Here is an 18573-nt window from a genome sequence, read left to right as displayed (position 1 = left end):
TTGACCTGCTCCGTTCCCGACCTGGGCCGGTGCACCCCTCCTTAGGCGACCTGGTGGTCCCGGGCTCCCCCAGGAGCACCATATCGATACCGAGCTTAGTGCGGACACCCGATCGGCATAGTCCACTGCAGCTCAGAGCTCCTGAGCTCAAACGATCCGCCAGCCTCAGCCTCCCGGTAGCTTGGATTACAGGCGCGCGCCACCGCACCCGGCGATGCTTTCCGCCGCTTTTACCGGATTTACTTTTGGTCCTGCTGATGACGTCATCACAAGAAATAATCTCCCTAATGTTATTTTATTAAACTGATATGAAATTCATCTTCATTCTGATTATTCAACATTTATATAGTGATTTATCTGATGACAACTTTATTTGCTCCTTTGATTCTTTACAGTACCAACCAACGTGGTTCCAGTGTTAAAGTTGTTTCTTTGGAAACAACATGGAGCCATTGTCCAGAGGATGTATTACCGTGCACCATTTCACATCATTTCATACATGCTGATGCATAGGAGAATAATTACTTATACTGTAATTTGCATTAGGAAAAGAAGCTTTGGGAAATTGGATCACTGAACAACAGCCCAGTTCTTCTCTGTTTGTTTCAGTTCAACTGTTATTCATTTTCTTACCACACTTTTTCCTTCAACACAGTTTTTTCAAAATATTTTATAACCTTGGTTTATTCATCATCTGTAAGTCATGATGATTAAATTACAAGACATAATAAGACGAGATAAGACAATTTATTAGTCTCCCATAAGAGAAATGTGTCTGGGAATATGGCTTAGAATATTTCAGTGATGAATCGGTATTTTCACTTTCTGTTATGTGAAACAAAAATACTGAACTTTTTCACTTTGGTTTACCATCAGCCTTCGCTCTGTGCACAGAGCTGAGATTATTTCTTGTGATGACGTCATCAGCAGGACCAAAAGTAAATCCGGTAAAAGCGGCGGAAAGCATCGCCGGGTGCGGTGGCGCGCGCCTGTAATCCAAGCTACCGGGAGGCTGAGGCTGGCGGATCGTTTGAGCTCAGGAGCTCTGAGCTGCAGTGGACTATGCCGATCGGGTGTCCGCACTAAGTTCGGTATCGATATGGTGCTCCTGGGGGAGCCCGGGACCACCAGGTCGCCTAAGGAGGGGTGCACCGGCCCAGGTCGGGAACGGAGCAGGTCAAAGCCCCCGTGCCGCTCAGTAGTGGGATCGCGCCTGTGAATAGACGCTGTAGCGCAGCCTGAGTAATACAGCGAGACTCAGTCTTTTTACTGCGTCTGCTCCTCCTGACTGACTGATCAACACTCTGCCTCATCAACGGAGCGGCTCCAAGAAACACATTTACTGCAAATCAACAACTAAATCACTGCTGCTTGCTCACAACACAGCGCCTCCACCTGGACAACAACACAAACAGCGACTATCACTGCTTTGCTTTTCCCTTCCTGATTCTCCTTCAGGATTTATGTCCTGTTTATGCGGGTAAAAGTTTAAAATACATTTGTCTTATCAAAGGATATTTGTAGAATAGAAGAATATCTAAAGAAACAAAATCAGAAATTGGGTCATCGGCCCAAGTCAACGGACATTTCAAGTTAACTGGTTGTTTAGAGTACCATCTCCAAGCTTATTCGTGAAAAGTTAAGTGGAAGGAAAAAATGTATTAGGGAGGCTTGGGGTAGACAACCCCAAGCCTCCAGAGAATTGTGAAGCAAAGTTCCTCCAAGACTTTAAGAGAGATTTACAAGGTGCGATATATAATTGATATATGCGAGTTTTGGAATTTTCATTACTGAAATAAATGAAATCCCTAATATGCTGATTGTTGGTTCTCCTTTTGAAGCAGAACTTGAGCTTTTCTCCCAGTCTCCAAATTAAAACTCATGTTATTCCTTCACCTGGATTCCTGAGTCTGTATCATAAAATCTATTTTTTTTTTAAAAACACATCTAATAAAAATATGAATGGTTCATTCAAACAAAAATGTACAAATGTTTAACATTTCTGCCTGATTATCTGAATTATCAAAATGATCAGAATTTAATCACACATAAAAGAGTAATCAAGAATTAGAGACAAATGTTTGATTTTATTCTAACACTGTTCATCATGAAGACAGATGTTCATGCAAGCTTTAAAACTAAACGTTACATCAGGGAGGGAAAAGAAACAACCAGAATGTTTGCTTTTTCTTTCATTCGGCCAAACAACTGGACAACATTTCATCTTTGGTAAAAATGAGAGAAATACTTTAAAAACAGTAGAATAAAAATATGCTCAAAAACATAAAGAAACTGACATGATTTTTAAAAGTTAACTTCAATTCAAAGTAATGAAGGTGCTTTTTAATGTTTTCCTTTTTATTCCCGCTAAAGGCACCCTTCTCTCTGACACTTCCTGCTCCCATCATATTCCATTTCTAGGATTTTCCCAGCAGTTATGGATATTAAAAACACAGTGAGTACAAAAACCAAATATCACCTGATTTTAGAGCCAAATACCCCAGAAATGAACAAAAATAAATAAATAAATCAAATCCTGCCTTTATTTTATTGGTTTTCAAAGTGAATGAGCAACATTTAATGTTTCTTTGAGCTGCAGAATATTTTTCTTTCCTTTGTGTCTGAGCTAAGTGAATGTTTAGTTTACTGGGACTTTATTTTTCTAAGCTATTGCTCCGAGATGCTTTTCCCACAGTGAGATAAATCTCCATAACAACCTTCATTTTTTCCACATTCATCTGGGGCAGACATTTTGTTCTAACTTCCTCATGTGCAGCATCAACTAATTTCTCTTTCCTTTATGTCCTTCATTTTATTTTTTACAATATTTTCAAAATTTCAGACATCAAAATTAATTAAACTACGAGCTCAGTGGAAAACTAAAATGATAAATGCCCTTTACAGAAACAGTTTCCCTTTGTACCTGAAGGAAACAGGACATCTCTGATCGACACTAAACCAAAGAAAATGAGACAAAACATGCAAAAATTACTCATTTTGTAACTAAAATTAAATTTAATGAAAAAACCCCCCACAAATATCTGACTACTGATCACAGACATTTAGCTAAAATAAAAATGCTGACCTCAGCTAACCCAATTTCAGAGGGTCATTAAATGTTTTAAATAATAACTGACATTCTCCACTACCTACTCTATTTCACATCCAAATGCTTGAAAACAAAACCAGCACGTTGCTTTCACGATGATGCGTCATCTAACTGCACCAGAGACATGAAAACACAAAGCAAAAAAACAGTTTCTGTCTGGAGCTGAATGCTACATGCTTTTCTACAAACATGCTCTCTTTAAACACTTTAATACTAGATTCCTCTCCTTCATGATGTGTTCCTCTCCTTTTTTAGGCTGGAATACAAAAGGTCTTTTAGGGCTGCAGATGTGAATCTTGATACTGTTGAAATGGGCTGTCACCCAGGGTGCTAACTTACTAGGGAAGGCAACAATGCTCATTTGATAAAAATAACACAAAAAGGCAGTTATTCGTAATTTTCATGTCCAGATATCACCTCAGATGCACGGCCCTAAGTGAGCATCGCTGTAATATTGTAAACTCCCAGGATTCATGAGGTCACAGCTGCACTCGAGTAGCTAAAATCTGCGAATACCAGAGAGCCCGTCTAAAAACACTGCTCATTTTAATAGTTCCACCCCCAAATATATCTTGAAATACGTTCATTAGCACAGTGAAACTGTGTTAGCACTAGCTAACATCTACAGCGTTCCTTATCTGTAGGGACAGCCAATCAGGGCTAAGGAAAATAAATGGTGACCCTGGATTGGCTGTTTTCAAGTAGAATTGCATCTAGGTATTCCAACTTCCCAATTTGAAAGAATCTGGGTGAGCAACATGTTTCTCTGTGAGGGCCAGTGGCTGTTGGTCTCAGAAATGGTATCTCAGGGAAATTTCAACATTATTTTGATATAAAAACCATCATTGGTGAAACTCATGATAGAGCCGCCACAGAAAGGAACTTAAAAATGAGGAAACATAATGTTTCTAGTCCGTTTTTCCTCCCAGCTGCTCCTCAACATAAATATGTAGTGTCTTATCTCTCATGTTGTTCATAAATGCTACACTTCAAGAAGATCTTAAACCATAATTATGAGTAGAACCGGTCTTTTGCATGATAAAAAGAGAACTAGAACGACACATCACAAAATCTGGTCGTTGTGTTGTGGGCCTTGATCATGTGTAGCAACAGAGCAGGTGGCTTTTTGAACAAGTATGAGCCGATAACAAAGCCACGTTTAGCGTCTGTTTCAGGGAGAGTGGCTGGAAATGTAAGGCACGGTAAGACTCATCTGGAGCATCTCAACTTCCTTCACACCTCTGTCCGTCCGTCCATCCATCCATCCATCCATCCATCCATCCATCCATCCATCCATCCATCCATCCATCCATCCGCTCAGGGAACGATGGAGGAAAAAAGGGTCAGAAACCCTCACAGTGTTCGGTACACTGCAAAAACAAAATCTTACCAACTAGACCATTTTAATCTAATTTCTTGTGCAGATATCATGGAATACTTGAAATCAGACAAAACGAACTTGAAAGTAACTTTTCAGCAAGATATAGGAGCTTCCATCATATTGATGGAAACAAATAGTTCCACTGGCAGATTATTTCACTTACAGCAAGACATTTTTCCTGTGTTATTAGTGAAATAATCTGCCAGTAGAACTCTTTTTAATTAGTATTAAGGGTTTACTGACTCAAAACAAGCTTCTAGATCTTGCTGAAAAGTTACTTCTCAGTTTTTGACTTATTTCAAGTGTACTAAGATATTTGGACCAGAAACTAGACCAAAAGTCCTTGGTAAGATTTTGTGTTTTTGCAGTGTGAACATCTCCCACCGTCTTCTTCATCATTTAACCAAGTGTAGAAGCCAAGTGTCTCCACATGTGCTTCTCCTGCTGGGTGAGGTTTGGACGGAGGGCCCCTAAAGGCGGGTGAAAGGGCCCACGTGCAGAGGGCCCCTCAGCTTCGGAGAGGAGCAGGAGTTGGATGTGAAGAGAGAAGACGGGGAGGAGGAGTAAGGTGACGACGAAGCGGATGACGATTCGCTGTTGAGCGTGAAGACACTGGAGATCGCCACATCAATGATGCCTTGACATAATTCTGGATAAAGTTTCCTGAATGAGGGAAGTGGAAAACCATTAAATTATGATCTGAAACATAAATAAAACTGTGATTTGTGGAGAGCCATACTGACTGAGCGCAGGCTGGAGCGCCGTTGATCTCGATGAGCCACACTTTGAAGTTTTCGTCGACCATGAAGTCAAAGCCAAAGAGCTGGAAGCTCTGGTAGGACAGGTGCTTGGTGCTGATGGCCGCCTCGATGCACGACAGGCAGCTCCTGAAACGACACCAAAGTTTTCTCAGCGTCCAATAATAACCACATTAAGACATGCTACCATTTCCTGTTGGACAGACAAACCCTTCCTCTCTGAGTTTGCTACTTACCTCAAGCTAGCAGGATGTGTAAAGCTTTAAACTTTAAAATACAAGCTATTATATCCTATCAAGGATGTGCTTCCAACTAATAATTAGTTATTATTCCGCTGTTTAGATAAAGGACTTGATGTTGGTGCCTCTCTTTTTTCTATGTTCTCTTCAAACTAACTAGTCCTAACAACCAACCATCTGTAAACATTAAATTTTTAATAATTTTCCAGTGAGATTCACTGAAATAGTATTTTAAAAAGGCATGTGTTGGTTCACTGTAACATCGGTCGAAACAGTTCTGGTCCTGGGCAGAACCAGAACTTGCTACAGGAACCAGGTGGTTGTTTTAGCCAGGGAGCACACTGGGATGAGCTGGATAATGTCAGAGTTTCCCTCCTGAACAGAAGTCAGAGTGATTCAGAGAGCATTCACACCAGCTCTGCTTAGTTCGCTTTAATCGGATTCCAGTTTGTTTGCCTACAATGGTTCTGTTCGTCTGGGGAGGTGTGAATGTGACATTCACCAAAAAAGCAAACTCTTGTTTGCCTGCAAACGTCGGTCTCAGTTTAGTTGAAGTGAACTCTGGCGGAGTTTGAATGGAGACGATAGGAGACAGTTCCAAAAACAGGAAGCGGACTAAAGCACAGGGCACTTTGGGTAAATACAACCAGAACAAACACGCTGGTATATCACTAGTGGGAGAAATGACTCAGTATTTTACCAAAAACAAAAGAGAAATCCTACAACCGCTAACATCTGACACTACTCCATTTTTGTTTTCATTTTGTGAATCAGGAAGTTGCACTCAGTGTCTTCTTCAGAGATATTTGTGTTGTTTCCTTCACTGGTTCTTGATGCAGCGCCACCACAGGCAGGGAGGGGAACAGGTTTTTCAAAAGGTTTAGATTGTTTGACACAGTACAGTCAGAAAGAGAACCACACCAGCTGAAAATGTAACAAATGTTGCAACTTTGGTCCCAATCAGACCGAAACTACTCTCAGGTTTCCTAACGTTCCATCCTAAACTACAACCTACACTAACTCCCTTCCACTCTACGTCTGCTCCACAGTTTCCACAGTTATGTAATGCTGTAATGAACAGGAATCAACTCACTTGATGACGTGTTTGATCTGAGGTAATATGGTCGTCTCCAGGGTGACGTTGTGAGTGTTGAGCAGGTACAGCCTGAACTCGTCGAAGAACATCTCGTTGCCCTCCTCATAGCGGCCGTAGTTCTGGGAGTGCTCCTTCTGGATGCAGTGATTGGTCAGGTGGCTGGTCATGTCCTGCAGGTCTGCACTGTTGTAGGGCTCCGACGAGGTCCGCAGCACGCCCTCCCGGTACAGGTAGATGTTATACTGATGGTCCACCAGAACCCAGCTCCTGTCAATGACAGAGCAGGTGAGTCAGGCAGCTGAGGCAGATTCTCCAGAGGTGCAGAGTGGCTGAAACACCTGCCTGATGTCAAACTTCCGATGACCCGGCTCCAGCAGCAGGGGTTTCTCCAGGTACTTCTGGATAACATGAACCTGTCCCTGATTGTCAATATAGTCCAGCAGCTGATTGGCATCATGTGAGATCAGGATACCAGCACCTAGCGCAACAGGAAAGGCTAGCTTAGGTTTCTATCAGCAAATCATGAGATCAATACATGCAGGCAAAGTTCTAGGTTCTATCAGCTCAATGGTGGCTATAAATGCGAAAGATCCACTAAAAATGTGTCATTGATGGATGGGTGAATGGAAAGATGAAAGATTGAATGAAAAGATAAATAGATGGATGGATAAAAACACAAACATCTATTTTAGCATTAACTCAAAAGCCATCCATAAAAATAAACCAGCATCTGTGTCAGAAACCAGTCTGTACCTTTAGCTCCAGCAGAAGACTTGGCGATCCACACGGTTCCCTCTCCGCTCTCCTTCTTAGCGTGGTAGGAGGCCAGGAAGACTTCCCGCTCATCCGTCTTCGGGTTGCTCTTCAGGTGGCTGATGCCGTTGGTAGCCGGGGCAACGGGAGTGTTGAGGTTGGTGGGGTAGATGATGTAGGACTCTGGGAACCAGTTGCTGGAGTCTGACAGCTCTGGGCTGGTCTTTATTAGCCTAATGACCCAGAAGGAGAGCGGTCAGCTGATTTTATTCCCTCTGACTGATCAGCTTTCAGACGAGATAACAGAAACAAATGTGTCTGAGGGGAAGATGGAGACTCACTTGACCAGCGACGCCTTCCTGCACAGCTTGTCTGCTCCTCTGTAGTAATTCACCAGCTGCACCAGTCCTGGTTCATGGCCTGAAACGTCAACATGAGGACATTTCAATATGTTCCAGTGGCACCTGAGTCATTCTGAAGTTGAAATCATAAACAGGAAGTTATTTGACAGAAACCTCAAAATCCAATATGGCTGCCCTGTGTTTAAAATCAAGCGTTAGTTTCAGAAATGAACACCTTGTTTTCACTTCACACAAGCTGTGTTTCCGACCAACTGTCATGTGAATTATAATCAAACTCTTGAAGTGTTATAAAATGCAAATTAGGCATTTTTTTTATTATTATTTTTTAATCAGATGTTGATGTTACGTAATGCCGTAATGAAAATTTAGTGACCTGGACCAACCATTTCAGAAGCTGGAGGTAAGGCACAAAGGTTCTAGTTGGGCCATTAGCAACATTACAGCCCATTATTCAGCAAATGTGTTTCTATCTCCCCATTAGTGCATTAACTCTTTTTCAGAGAAGCCAAAAACTACTGCAAGCAAGCCACTGCTTGTTTCAGTTCTAAAAGTGAAACTCATAATATTTAGTTTATTATGCACAGAAAGATAAATAAGCTCTTATGCAATCCGATTCATGTTTTTTCACTCTTCATCCAGTAATCTGGGAATTTTGATTTCCAAATTTCCAATCAAATATAAATTTAAAACTTCCTATGATGTTGCTGGCATCCTCTCTGGTTCATATGTGACAGTCTGTGTGGGATTTCTCTTGAAGCTCCAGCAAGCCACGCTTTTTTTCCTTCCACTCAACTTTTCATTGACACAGTAACTGTCTCCTGGAACTGTCAAGCTAGCACTCTTCCAAATTACTGCACAGAGCATTACATTTCTGAATTTTAAAGAATACATTGGTAATCATTTGTGGGAAACTGACACAAACTTTATCACAATTAACATTAACAAATGCTTGAAATCAATCATTCTGTGTGTAATGAATCTAATTGAGTTACACCATTTGAATTTGAGAACTTTTGGGGTAAACTGCAGAACAAAACGGGTTTTTTTCTACAGGATGAAGACATGAATAAGTCCCCAGCAGTCTGATCCTGAGTGGGTTGACACCAAATATAGTACATCACTCACCAAGGCGTCCAAATGGCAGCCGGTTCCGCTCACCGAGCATGAGGTTGAATCTGGGATTGTCTCTTTTCAGCCTCTTCCAGTGTCCGGTGGACAACAGGATTTTAGACACTTCAGCATAAATAGTGCTGTTATCATCGCGGCTAACAAAGGTGTACATGGGAGAGCTCATCATTCCACGCTGACCACAAACACGTCAAGTAGCCTACAAAGTCTGGGCTAGTGTGAGCCGGTTAGCCGTGGGTGGAGGCTGGATCTGCAGCAGACAGCCTGGTGGGGATTATCACCTCTGTCCGAGCCATGATGGTGCTGATGAGTCGGTCATATTAAGTCCACACTTTTAACTGGGCTCAAACTGGTTTCCAATTGGATATATCCAGCAGCTAGAGGCTAACACATGTTGGCATGAGATATAAAGGGTAGTTACTGCATGTTGCTGAGCTGATACGGTTCTGTTCCTCTTCCCAGACAAGGGTGTGTCTGTGTGACTGGCTCAGCGCTGCTCCGGTTCCTGGGGCTGGTCCCGTCCGGATTCATTCACATCCTGTCTCCACTTTAGCTAAGCAGCTAACGGTCTCCTACCGCTTCAGATGCTAACAGTAAACTCTCCCTCTGCGCGTCGCCAAAAGCTGCAAAAGTAAATATGAACCTCTCAAAATACAAACTGGCTACTGACTTTATGCTCCCATTTCAACAATACACAACATCCCCACCCCTACAGCGTGTGCTTTATTCTTTGGAATCTCAGACATCCGCTATCAACAGTATAAACACAGCAGTCTAACATTCTGGGTAATGTAGTTTCAGACGTCAGGAACACCCAGCGTAGTTTACAGCAAGAGATTTTAATGTAGCATAAAATAAACTCTGAATGAATTTTAAAAATATTTATGAAGAAATAAAGAATTTCATAAATTCAGTCAAAAATGAAGGTCGCGGCGTATATTCTTTTCATAACATGTACTACATTTCCCAGAACACAATGCACTTAAGCGATAAACTAACTTAGGTGTTATGCAGAGAATTGCATGCCCTGTCGCGGGAACGCGTATCGCTCTAAACTCTCGCACAGTGATGAGAAAACGAACTAACTCTTTATTTCTCCAAGTTGCCAGGGAGATTATTTTTTTAGCAAAGCAAATTATTAACCTGACAATATTAGCATGCCTATTTATTTTCCTCCAATATCATCCGATGATATAAAACTCATACCAGAAGTTCGGAGAAAAAGTTGAGATTTCTGTCTTTAATGAAAAATCCTTATTTAAAATAACTAACCAGAGCCTGGTGAGGAGCAAATAAAGCCTGGTGGCCCGCCAGGCTGATAAAACGTTTCTTATACCTATATTTCTAGTTCGAAACAGGAACTCTGTGTCCATATCTCTAGTCTGTCTGGCCTGTAAAATATGTTTTATCTTCGATTGCATCCAAGTCATGTGACCTATTGACTAAAAACCAGAGAGAAATTAGTCTACTAGACTATATAGATGAAGTACAGTGATTTTTATATGAACCCTTTTCATATTTTAGCTAATTTTATATTTTTTTTAAAAAGTTTTTTTCTTCAATAGCGTCCAAACAATGTGACTTATTAATTCAAAATGAATGTGAAATGGTTCTACTACTCTGGACAGATGAGGGACACATATTTGTTTTCCATTTTAGATCTTTTTAAAAATATTTTATAGGTAATTTTATATGTAAAAAGTCATCTTTTCCTTCAGGAGCTTCCTGGTCATGTGACTCATTGACTCATAATCTACTAGACTAGATAGATGAGGCACATTCATTTTTTCTATTTTAATCCTTTTTATATTTTTTAGCAATTTTTTTAGTAAAAAGTATTATTTTTATTTAATAGCTTCCAAGTCATGTTTCTATTAAGTCAAAATCAGTGTAAAATAAAATTCTTCTGCCAGACAATTTTAATTAGGCACACTCATTTTTATTCCATTTTAGGTCTTTTTATATTTTTTTAGAAATGTATTTTACTATTCGGCTTGCTATACTTGTATACACTTTTCTGAACATTTAATAAATAATGATAGAAACTTTTTTTTATATTTTAGGAATGTAACAATGTTCTTAGGAATAAGTAAGAGAAAAATTGAAAAGCAGTCTCAATCATTCATTCATTTGTATATTATCTAATCCTCATTGAACTAATTGAAGTGTACAGTTTTCAATAAAATACAATGCAACAGTTTAAACAAAGTTTGTGTAAAAATACTAAAGATCTTACTTCAGATAATGTGTTAATATTTTTTCTTGGGTTTTAATGTTTGGTTACATATTTTGTTTAGGTATTCATTTCATATCTGATGCCTTTCAAAAGAGCCTTGTGCCACTAATGATTCACAGGAAAGCAACAGCTTGACTAAAAAGCTCAATATTGCACAGCTTCTGTTGGGGTCATCAACGTTGCCACTCACAACATGGCGGTGAGTCTTCTGTGGTTATCACGTTAAGGCCACAAGATGGCGACCTAAACCTTTGTTCAAACTGGAACGTTGTTATTCACAACTTGAAAGGATATTACAAAGTTTTAAGAGAAATATGTTCTCTATATACTATATGTTGAAGAAAATTCTCTATACTAAACAATAAACATAATTTAGAGGATATTTGTTGAATTCTAAATGTATCTGAACGACAAATTGTAACAGGTTTTGGGCCTCGTTCCATTCTCGTTGGGAAAACTTTTTAAATTGAGTTATCTCTACTTTTTTTTAAAAACAAAAAAAAATGTTTGACGGTACAATAAAATACAGAGAACGTATTATATTTTTCGCTGATTATCCGAAATTCATTAAAAAGTGACGATGAAAGTTCTCATTGTAGAACTCCGACTCCTCAGAGAGAATTGGGACCAGACAGGAAGTGGTGTCACGGAAGAGGAAGCCAAGTGGCGGGAATCAAGAGTAAAATTATGGCGCTTTAAAGTAGAACAGTGATCGTAACAATTAGCGTGATAAATTTCGCTGCTTCTTTAGCAACTTTAACCTAGTCAGAGCTAACAGGAAGGCAGTCCCGACTGTAAGTGATTCCGGTTATTCTCAGCGCTGTGACGTGTTTTGGGGTGTTAACTGTAAAAAGTCCACGTCTGGAGGACATGAAATTATGGAAGTTAGTAAATATCTGTTTAGCATAACTTCCACATTTTGTCACTTCACAACAGCAAACTCTATCGTATATTATTGGGACTCCATGAAAGTACACAAAGTTCTGCATGTAAGCTTGGAAATATGGATGTCTGCCCGTGGCAAACAACCTGTTTGTTTATGTTTGAATGTCTGTTTAAGTTGCCCCATTTTCCAGTTACTGCTCCCAAAGTTCACGATATTCCCACAATTAATTACTATGGAAGTTTCCGACATGGAATATTTTCTTAAATCCTCAGGCTGAACTTCCCTTGAAAAGTTTTCAGAAGTTTCCTGGAAATAAGATGTCTCCATTGTGTTACTTTCTTTCCTCCCTTGTTCTATTTGTTGACTTCTCTAACAAACATCTGAACTGGATTTATTTGGAGATTGATAACTTTACACACATCTGGACTCTATTTACTCATTTATGAACATTCCTGTTGCGATAGATTTTATTTAAGAATATCAGAGTATAGGAGGATAAATACAAATGCAGGTGACATCACATGTATCAATATGTGCTGCTTTGTGTTCTGCTACATTAAAATACCAACAAAGTTTGGAAAGTGAGAGAATATACAAAAGTTCAAGAGGTATGAATACGTTCAGAAGCTGCTGTAAATGTATTTGAAATTGTGATTTTGTTCTTGCTGGTTATTGCTATTCCAAGGGCTTAGAATATAAGACATATCATTTTTTATATGTACAATTTTACGCAATATTTGTAGTGTTTGTATTGCAAACACTGCAAATAATAGAATGAAGGTATATTTCAATAGTTTCAGCAGCTGAAATCAGATATTTACATACACTGTACAAAAACGCAACAAACATTTCCTCCTTGTCTGATAAGTAAGATTAAAGTTTCCCCTTTTTTTTGGTCAGTTAGGTTGTTAAATACTGAAATTATTTGGTTTTGTTGAATGTCAGAATAACAGATAAATTAAAAAAAATTACATTTAGTTCAAATTTAAAAGTTTACCTTCATTTTTTGGTTGCTTTCGACAATCAATTATTCTGGATTATTCCGTTTAATTGTTTCAGCCATGCAGTCACCTGGCTTTTTATGCTGCTTTAGGAATAATGGCTTCCTCTTTTCTGAGCAGCTTTTCAGCCCACGACTCGTTCAATGTAAATAAAGTCAGTTTGTGACTTCATCCAGCATCTCGTCAAAGTCTTTTGGTTTTGGTCAGCACACTTTGCAACAAACCATGAAACCATCCGTTTCCTCCTGGCATCTGGAAGTCCTGGAAATATTACATGGATTTTGTATTTATTAAATAGAAATAATTCGACTGACCCTAAAAGTGTCCTCATTAAGAAATGTGATTTAGTGTGAGTGCTCTCGACACCCAGTAACTGTGACTCTGAACATCAGTTAGCACATTTAGCAGCAACTACATGAGGTTGATGGACAGCGCTAAGATCCTCCTCCTGTTTCTGATTGATTGTTTTTGTTCAGATAATCTTTTCACTAATCTGTCTCATAACAAACTGTCATCACATGGTTACAGTTTTAACATTCTTTATGAAAGTTACATAATGCAGTCCAGTCTGTCTGTCTTTCTGTCGTATTTTTGCTCATGTTTTTTCTTCTATATTTTGGGGTTTAATGAGTGAAAAAAATAAACAAATTCCTTGGGAACATTTTCAAAGTAGCACCACAAAATCAGTGATTTTTTTCTTCAGAAACCGTGTGAAACCCTTTAGGGACTGAAATGTGTATTTTCCTCTGAATTCTGCTTACTTGTTTTTTATTTTTCATCACAAACCGTGAAGAAGAGCATTTTTGTCCTTCTGCGTCAGTTGTGGAGCGGGCCTTGGCGTTGACAGAGGTCATGTATTTTTCATAACGTTTGTCCCCTCTCCTCCATCAGGCTGGAGCAGACCAGGCATGAGTGGCGCACACCTGGAGGAATGGCAGCACAGGTCCTTTGACATTTCATCTGGCAGCTGCACACCTGAACAGAAGGCCGACGCCTACCGGGCCCACATCCTCTCCATTCAGTATGCATGGGCAAGCTCCCAGCTTTCTCAGGCCGGCGCGGCCGGTCTGCTCAGGACCTACTCGGAGCGCTACGCCGCCGTGCTGGACTCGGATGACCCCCAAACGGGGCTCAACAACTATGCAGAGAGCGCGCTCCATCTGGCCCGCAGTCAGAGGAACCTCAGCGACAAATGGGAGTCACCGCTAACGGCGGACAGCGTGCTGCAGATTCCCTCGGTGCAGAGGATGATTCAGGCGAGTTCAGGAAGAGAAAGTTTCCGGGTGGCACCAGCAGATGTTGACATACCTGTGGGACACGAGAGCAGAGGGGACCCCGGCTCAGCGCAGGTTCAGTTTACTGCCAGTCGAGCACCATCCAGCTCGGAGGTTAACAACGTTACCAGGAATCTAACAGAGAGACTGAGAACTTCAGATGGGATCTCAGTTAATCCAAGCGTTGTCCCTCAACCCGCAGTACGACCTCAGTCAGCGTTTGGTCATTCTTCTTCATGTGGTCCTTCAGGAGGTGCACAAACCCATCAGTCCTCTTTCTTTCCCTCTTCAAACCCGTCCAAACGGAAGAACTTTTACAGTCCAGACAGAAGCGTTGGCGTTAGCGGGCAACATGGAGGTCCAGAGGCAACCGAACCCCGCGCCGTGAGCAACTTCAAAACCGCCCGGGAGCAGTTCATCGTCGATCAGCAGAAGAAACACTCCTGCCAGCCCCAGAGAGGTCACCCGCCTGGGATGGCGGCGGCCATGAAAAAGTCTCTGGGGGCCAACAGATCTCGAGGGGCGTTCTCCAAGTTTGTGTCACCGATCCCCCGGCCGGAGGAGGAAGACAGCAGTAAAAACTCCAACCCAGAACCTCAAATCCTGGACGAGCGACTGAAGAACTTTGAGCCAAAGATAGTGGAGCTGATCATGAGTGAGATCATGGATCACGGCCCGCCGGTTGCCTGGGACGACATCGCTGGCCTGGAGTTTGCTAAGACGACCATAAAGGAGATTGTGGTGTGGCCCATGCTGCGTCCTGACATCTTCACCGGGCTCCGCGGGCCGCCCAAAGGCATCCTGTTGTTTGGGCCCCCGGGAACGGGGAAAACGCTCATTGGAAAATGCATCGCCTGCCAGTCCGGTGCCACCTTCTTTAGCATCAGCGCCTCGTCACTAACGTCCAAGTGGGTGGGCGAAGGAGAGAAAATGGTCCGGGCGCTGTTTGCCATCGCCCGCTGCCACCAGCCGGCGGTGATTTTCATCGATGAGATCGACTCCCTGCTGTCCCAGCGGACGGATGGGGAGCACGACTCGTCCCGCAGGATAAAGACGGAGTTCCTGGTTCAGCTGGACGGCGCTGCCACGGCAGCCGATGATCGCATCCTGGTGGTCGGCGCCACCAACCGGCCCCAGGAGATTGACGAGGCCGCGCGGCGCCGCCTGGCAAAGCGGTTGTACGTCCCCTTGCCCGAAGCGGGTGCCCGGCGGCAAATTGTGACCAACCTCATGGCGCGGGAGAGAAACCACCTGAGAGGACAGGAGCTGGAGAGCGTGGTGGCGGCCACGGAGGGTTTCTCCGGCGCAGACATGACCCAGCTGTGCCGGGAAGCCGCCCTGGGCCCCATACGCAGCATCCAACTCAACGACATTGCCACCATCAGCGCAGATCAGGTGAGGCCGATTCTTTACGCCGACTTCCAGGAGGCCCTGAAGACGGTTCGACCCAGCGTGTCGGCTAAAGACCTGGAGCTGTACGAGGACTGGAACAAAACCTTCGGATGCGGACGGTGAACTCATCTGCCTCCGCTTGAGGCCAGCAGGTCCTTTGACAGAGTGAATAAAAATCTGAGTGCTGGAAGGCAAGACCTTTGAGTTCATGTTAACGCAAAAGAGAACAGAAAATGTATTTATTTTGAGTTTGATACATAGATCTAAAATGTAGATTAAAACTTGATAAATTCAGTTTTTTAAAAAGGAATTCTTGCACAGAAAATTTCACCTTTAAGTTTCCCACAGACTGAACATTCCCTCCTTCTGTCAACAGGTGGGGGAGGGGCTGAATGCCAAATGCAGTCAGGGCTTTTCTTTTACTTGCATCTCTTCATTTTATGCACAGGTCAGCAGTTTTTATACCATAATAATAAAAACTCCACTTAGGCAGACTGTGGTACCAGTAACTGGACAGTTACCAGTTAGCGCCTTTAGGGTGGTTTTATGACTCCAGTGTTTAAGTTACCAGCAGGGCGGCGCTTGGAAATATCTGAATTTGACCAGTGGTGAAAATCTTAATGCTGTGGTTGTGAAATGCAACAAATCCACCTGAAAAGCTTTGGATATTAAACTTTAGTTAAAGGATTTATTGCACCAGCTTCTAGAAATAGCTCCTCAAATTGAATCCAGTTTGCTGCTCAGATGTTTGGTTTTTCCTCTTCTGTATTTGGATGAACTTTCCTGAAGGTTTTTGGTCTTTCAGCTCTTTTATTTTGAAACCTTGAGTTTCCATCCTGTCTGTTTTCTATTGTAACGTGATTTGAAGTTCACGTCCAGCACCTTGTTGGCTTCACCAAGCATGTTCCACCTTTTATTTTATTTATAAAGCTTGACTGTTGTTAGGGACATTTGCTCAAAATGCCATATAAAAATATAAATTTCATATCTGTAAAGTTTATAACCCAGAATAAAAAATGAAAACATTTTTCTGTTTCTTGTGCTCAGCGACTTGGTTCTCCTTGCTGATCTGATCCACAGAGGGCAGTGTCATCCCTTCAAGTCTCCCTGTCCTGAAACCTTCCTGACTCTGGATGTGTTAATAATATCTACGGAAGTTGAGCAACACTGAGAATCCTAAGTTTCATGAATATAAAAAAAGTTTTCATGTGCTTTTCCTCCCTTCCTGTTAGAGTCAGCCGTGGAGTCGACAGAAAAAAACTGCTTCTGCAGCTCGACTGATAAACATCCATGTTCCTGTTTTGGCTCAGATCCTCATCCAGATACTTGATGATTGGTTAAAAAGTTTTTATTTGGAATATTTGCAGTTTTTTGAGGTGGTTTTGGCTGCAGGATAAGCATTTTTTTAAACAATCACTGGACATTTTCACATTGTCACATCTACAAATGTCATTGTTTTATCTGACAGATATCAACAGAAGGGTTCATTTTGAAGTCTTTCCACAATTTCTCATTTCAATTTAGTTCTGGACTTTGACTAGACCATTCTAACATATTTATTGTGGTCTAAACCACTCCATATCTGGCTGTATGTTTAGGGTGGTTGTCCTGCTGGAAGTTGAAGCTCCACCCCCAGTCTTCCTCATGCAGCCTGACTCAACTCTGACCAGCTTCCCTATCTCTGATGAAGAAAGTTGATTCCACACAGTGAATGGCCGTGACCTGGTAGGTTTGTAGTTGTTCCAGGATGTTATTAATCCTGTCCTGAACTTCTCCCTGAATGCTCTGATGTGTGTAATATTCAATACAATTAATTGCCTTTTTAAAGAAAAAAAAAAACTATAAAGGTTCTGGTTGTGTTTCTGGTACACCCGTAAATCTGACGCACAAGCTACATCTGCTAACAACAGATGGACAATTAATTTTTTATAAAAAATGATTGAATAGTACGCTGAAAAAGACTATTGTGTTCAAGTTGTGGTAAAAAGAGTTAGCGTGTCACTGAGGCTATTCAAGCCTAAAATAGCATCTCAATGCTAAACATGTAGCTGCAGCACAGACTGTCAGCGTTCACAGCGTCCACATTTCCAAAGAAGTTCCACTATTAGGGCTTCCTCAAACATTTTGTAAAAAAAAAAAATGAAGCTTGAAAACACTAAAAAACAATACAAATTTTTGTTGTTGAGCTCATACATTTTATTTGTTTAATAATTTAGCAGCAAAAAGATGTTTTGAATTGAACATGTTGACTATTTATGTAGTTTTTGATAAAAAATGTGATTAAGTAATTACAGACCCTGCAATTAACTCAATTAAAAAAATATTGAGCCTCTCTCCACCACTCAGAGTTTTTTAATTAAATTATTTTTTCTCTGGTAGCATATATCAATTTTATTTACAAAGCTTAAAACAAAAAGTACTAAATTATGAAGTAACTTTATACCATTAGTTGCACTGGATTTCTTCAGGGGTATCAGAGTGAAGGGGTTGAATACAAAGACAAATCAGTCCTATTAGAATTTTCACTTTACACTTTTTATGTTGCTCTGTTACATAAAATACACTCAAGTTTTTAATGCAGTGTGATAAAAGTGGATAAGTTCTTGGGGTGTGAATACTTTTGCGCCCAGCTGTAAACAGACTTTTACAGACTGTGCACAAATTAAATGAAATTTTCATGCAGAATTAATGAGCAAATCTTTGAAAATCTGGAGGACCATGAAAAAGGACTTTCATTTATTTTTCATCTTTTTGTGAAGTCCCTGATAAATATTTCAGACTTGTGTGCTTGGCCACTCTATTGAAACTTTGTTGAATTAGCCAACAGTGAAATCAGTCGCGCACACACACACACACACACACACACACACACACACCCAGGGGTCTTTCTCCGAACACGGGGACTCCTCACAGCTGGACCGGGACAGATGCACAGAATTCCTCTGGTGCTGACGGGAT

General features: G+C 41.2%; 2 protein-coding genes across 4 annotated transcripts; one reads left to right on the top strand and one right to left on the bottom strand.

Annotated features, from left to right (window-relative positions):
• Nucleotides 1–2067: 2067 nt before the first annotated feature.
• On the bottom strand, nucleotides 2068–9587 carry ttl (tubulin tyrosine ligase). Its single transcript, XM_015040947.1, has 7 exons — nucleotides 8824–9587; nucleotides 7678–7756; nucleotides 7337–7569; nucleotides 6926–7061; nucleotides 6581–6850; nucleotides 5234–5377; nucleotides 2068–5153 (listed from the first exon to the last, which is right to left on the bottom strand). The coding sequence occupies exons 1-7, from the start codon at nucleotides 8993–8995 to the stop codon at nucleotides 4961–4963; spliced, it is 1227 nt and encodes a 408-aa protein (XP_014896433.1). The 5' UTR covers nucleotides 8996–9587; the 3' UTR covers nucleotides 2068–4960.
• A 2091-nt stretch (nucleotides 9588–11678) lies between these two features.
• On the top strand, nucleotides 11679–16642 carry fignl1 (fidgetin-like 1). Of its 3 annotated transcripts, none has more exons than XM_015040943.1 (2): nucleotides 11679–11856; nucleotides 13841–16642. In XM_015040943.1, exon 2 carries the CDS (start codon nucleotides 13858–13860, stop codon nucleotides 15736–15738), a length of 1881 nt encoding a protein of 626 aa, XP_014896429.1. In that variant the 5' UTR covers nucleotides 11679–11856; nucleotides 13841–13857; the 3' UTR covers nucleotides 15739–16642. The 3 variants fall into 3 exon arrangements, with proteins under 3 accessions (XP_014896429.1, XP_014896431.1, XP_014896432.1); XM_015040945.1 differs by having other exon boundaries at nucleotides 11679–11946; XM_015040946.1 differs by lacking the exon at nucleotides 11679–11856 and adding an exon at nucleotides 11971–12051.
• Nucleotides 16643–18573: the final 1931 nt, after the last annotated feature.

The sequence above is a fragment of the Poecilia latipinna genome, unplaced genomic scaffold (assembly GCF_001443285.1).
Source record: "Poecilia latipinna isolate Pla-1442-1.1 unplaced genomic scaffold, P_latipinna-1.0 Scaffold534, whole genome shotgun sequence".
NCBI classification, from domain to species: domain Eukaryota; kingdom Metazoa; phylum Chordata; class Actinopteri; order Cyprinodontiformes; family Poeciliidae; genus Poecilia; species Poecilia latipinna.
This window is presented reverse-complemented; position numbering and strand designations above follow the sequence as displayed.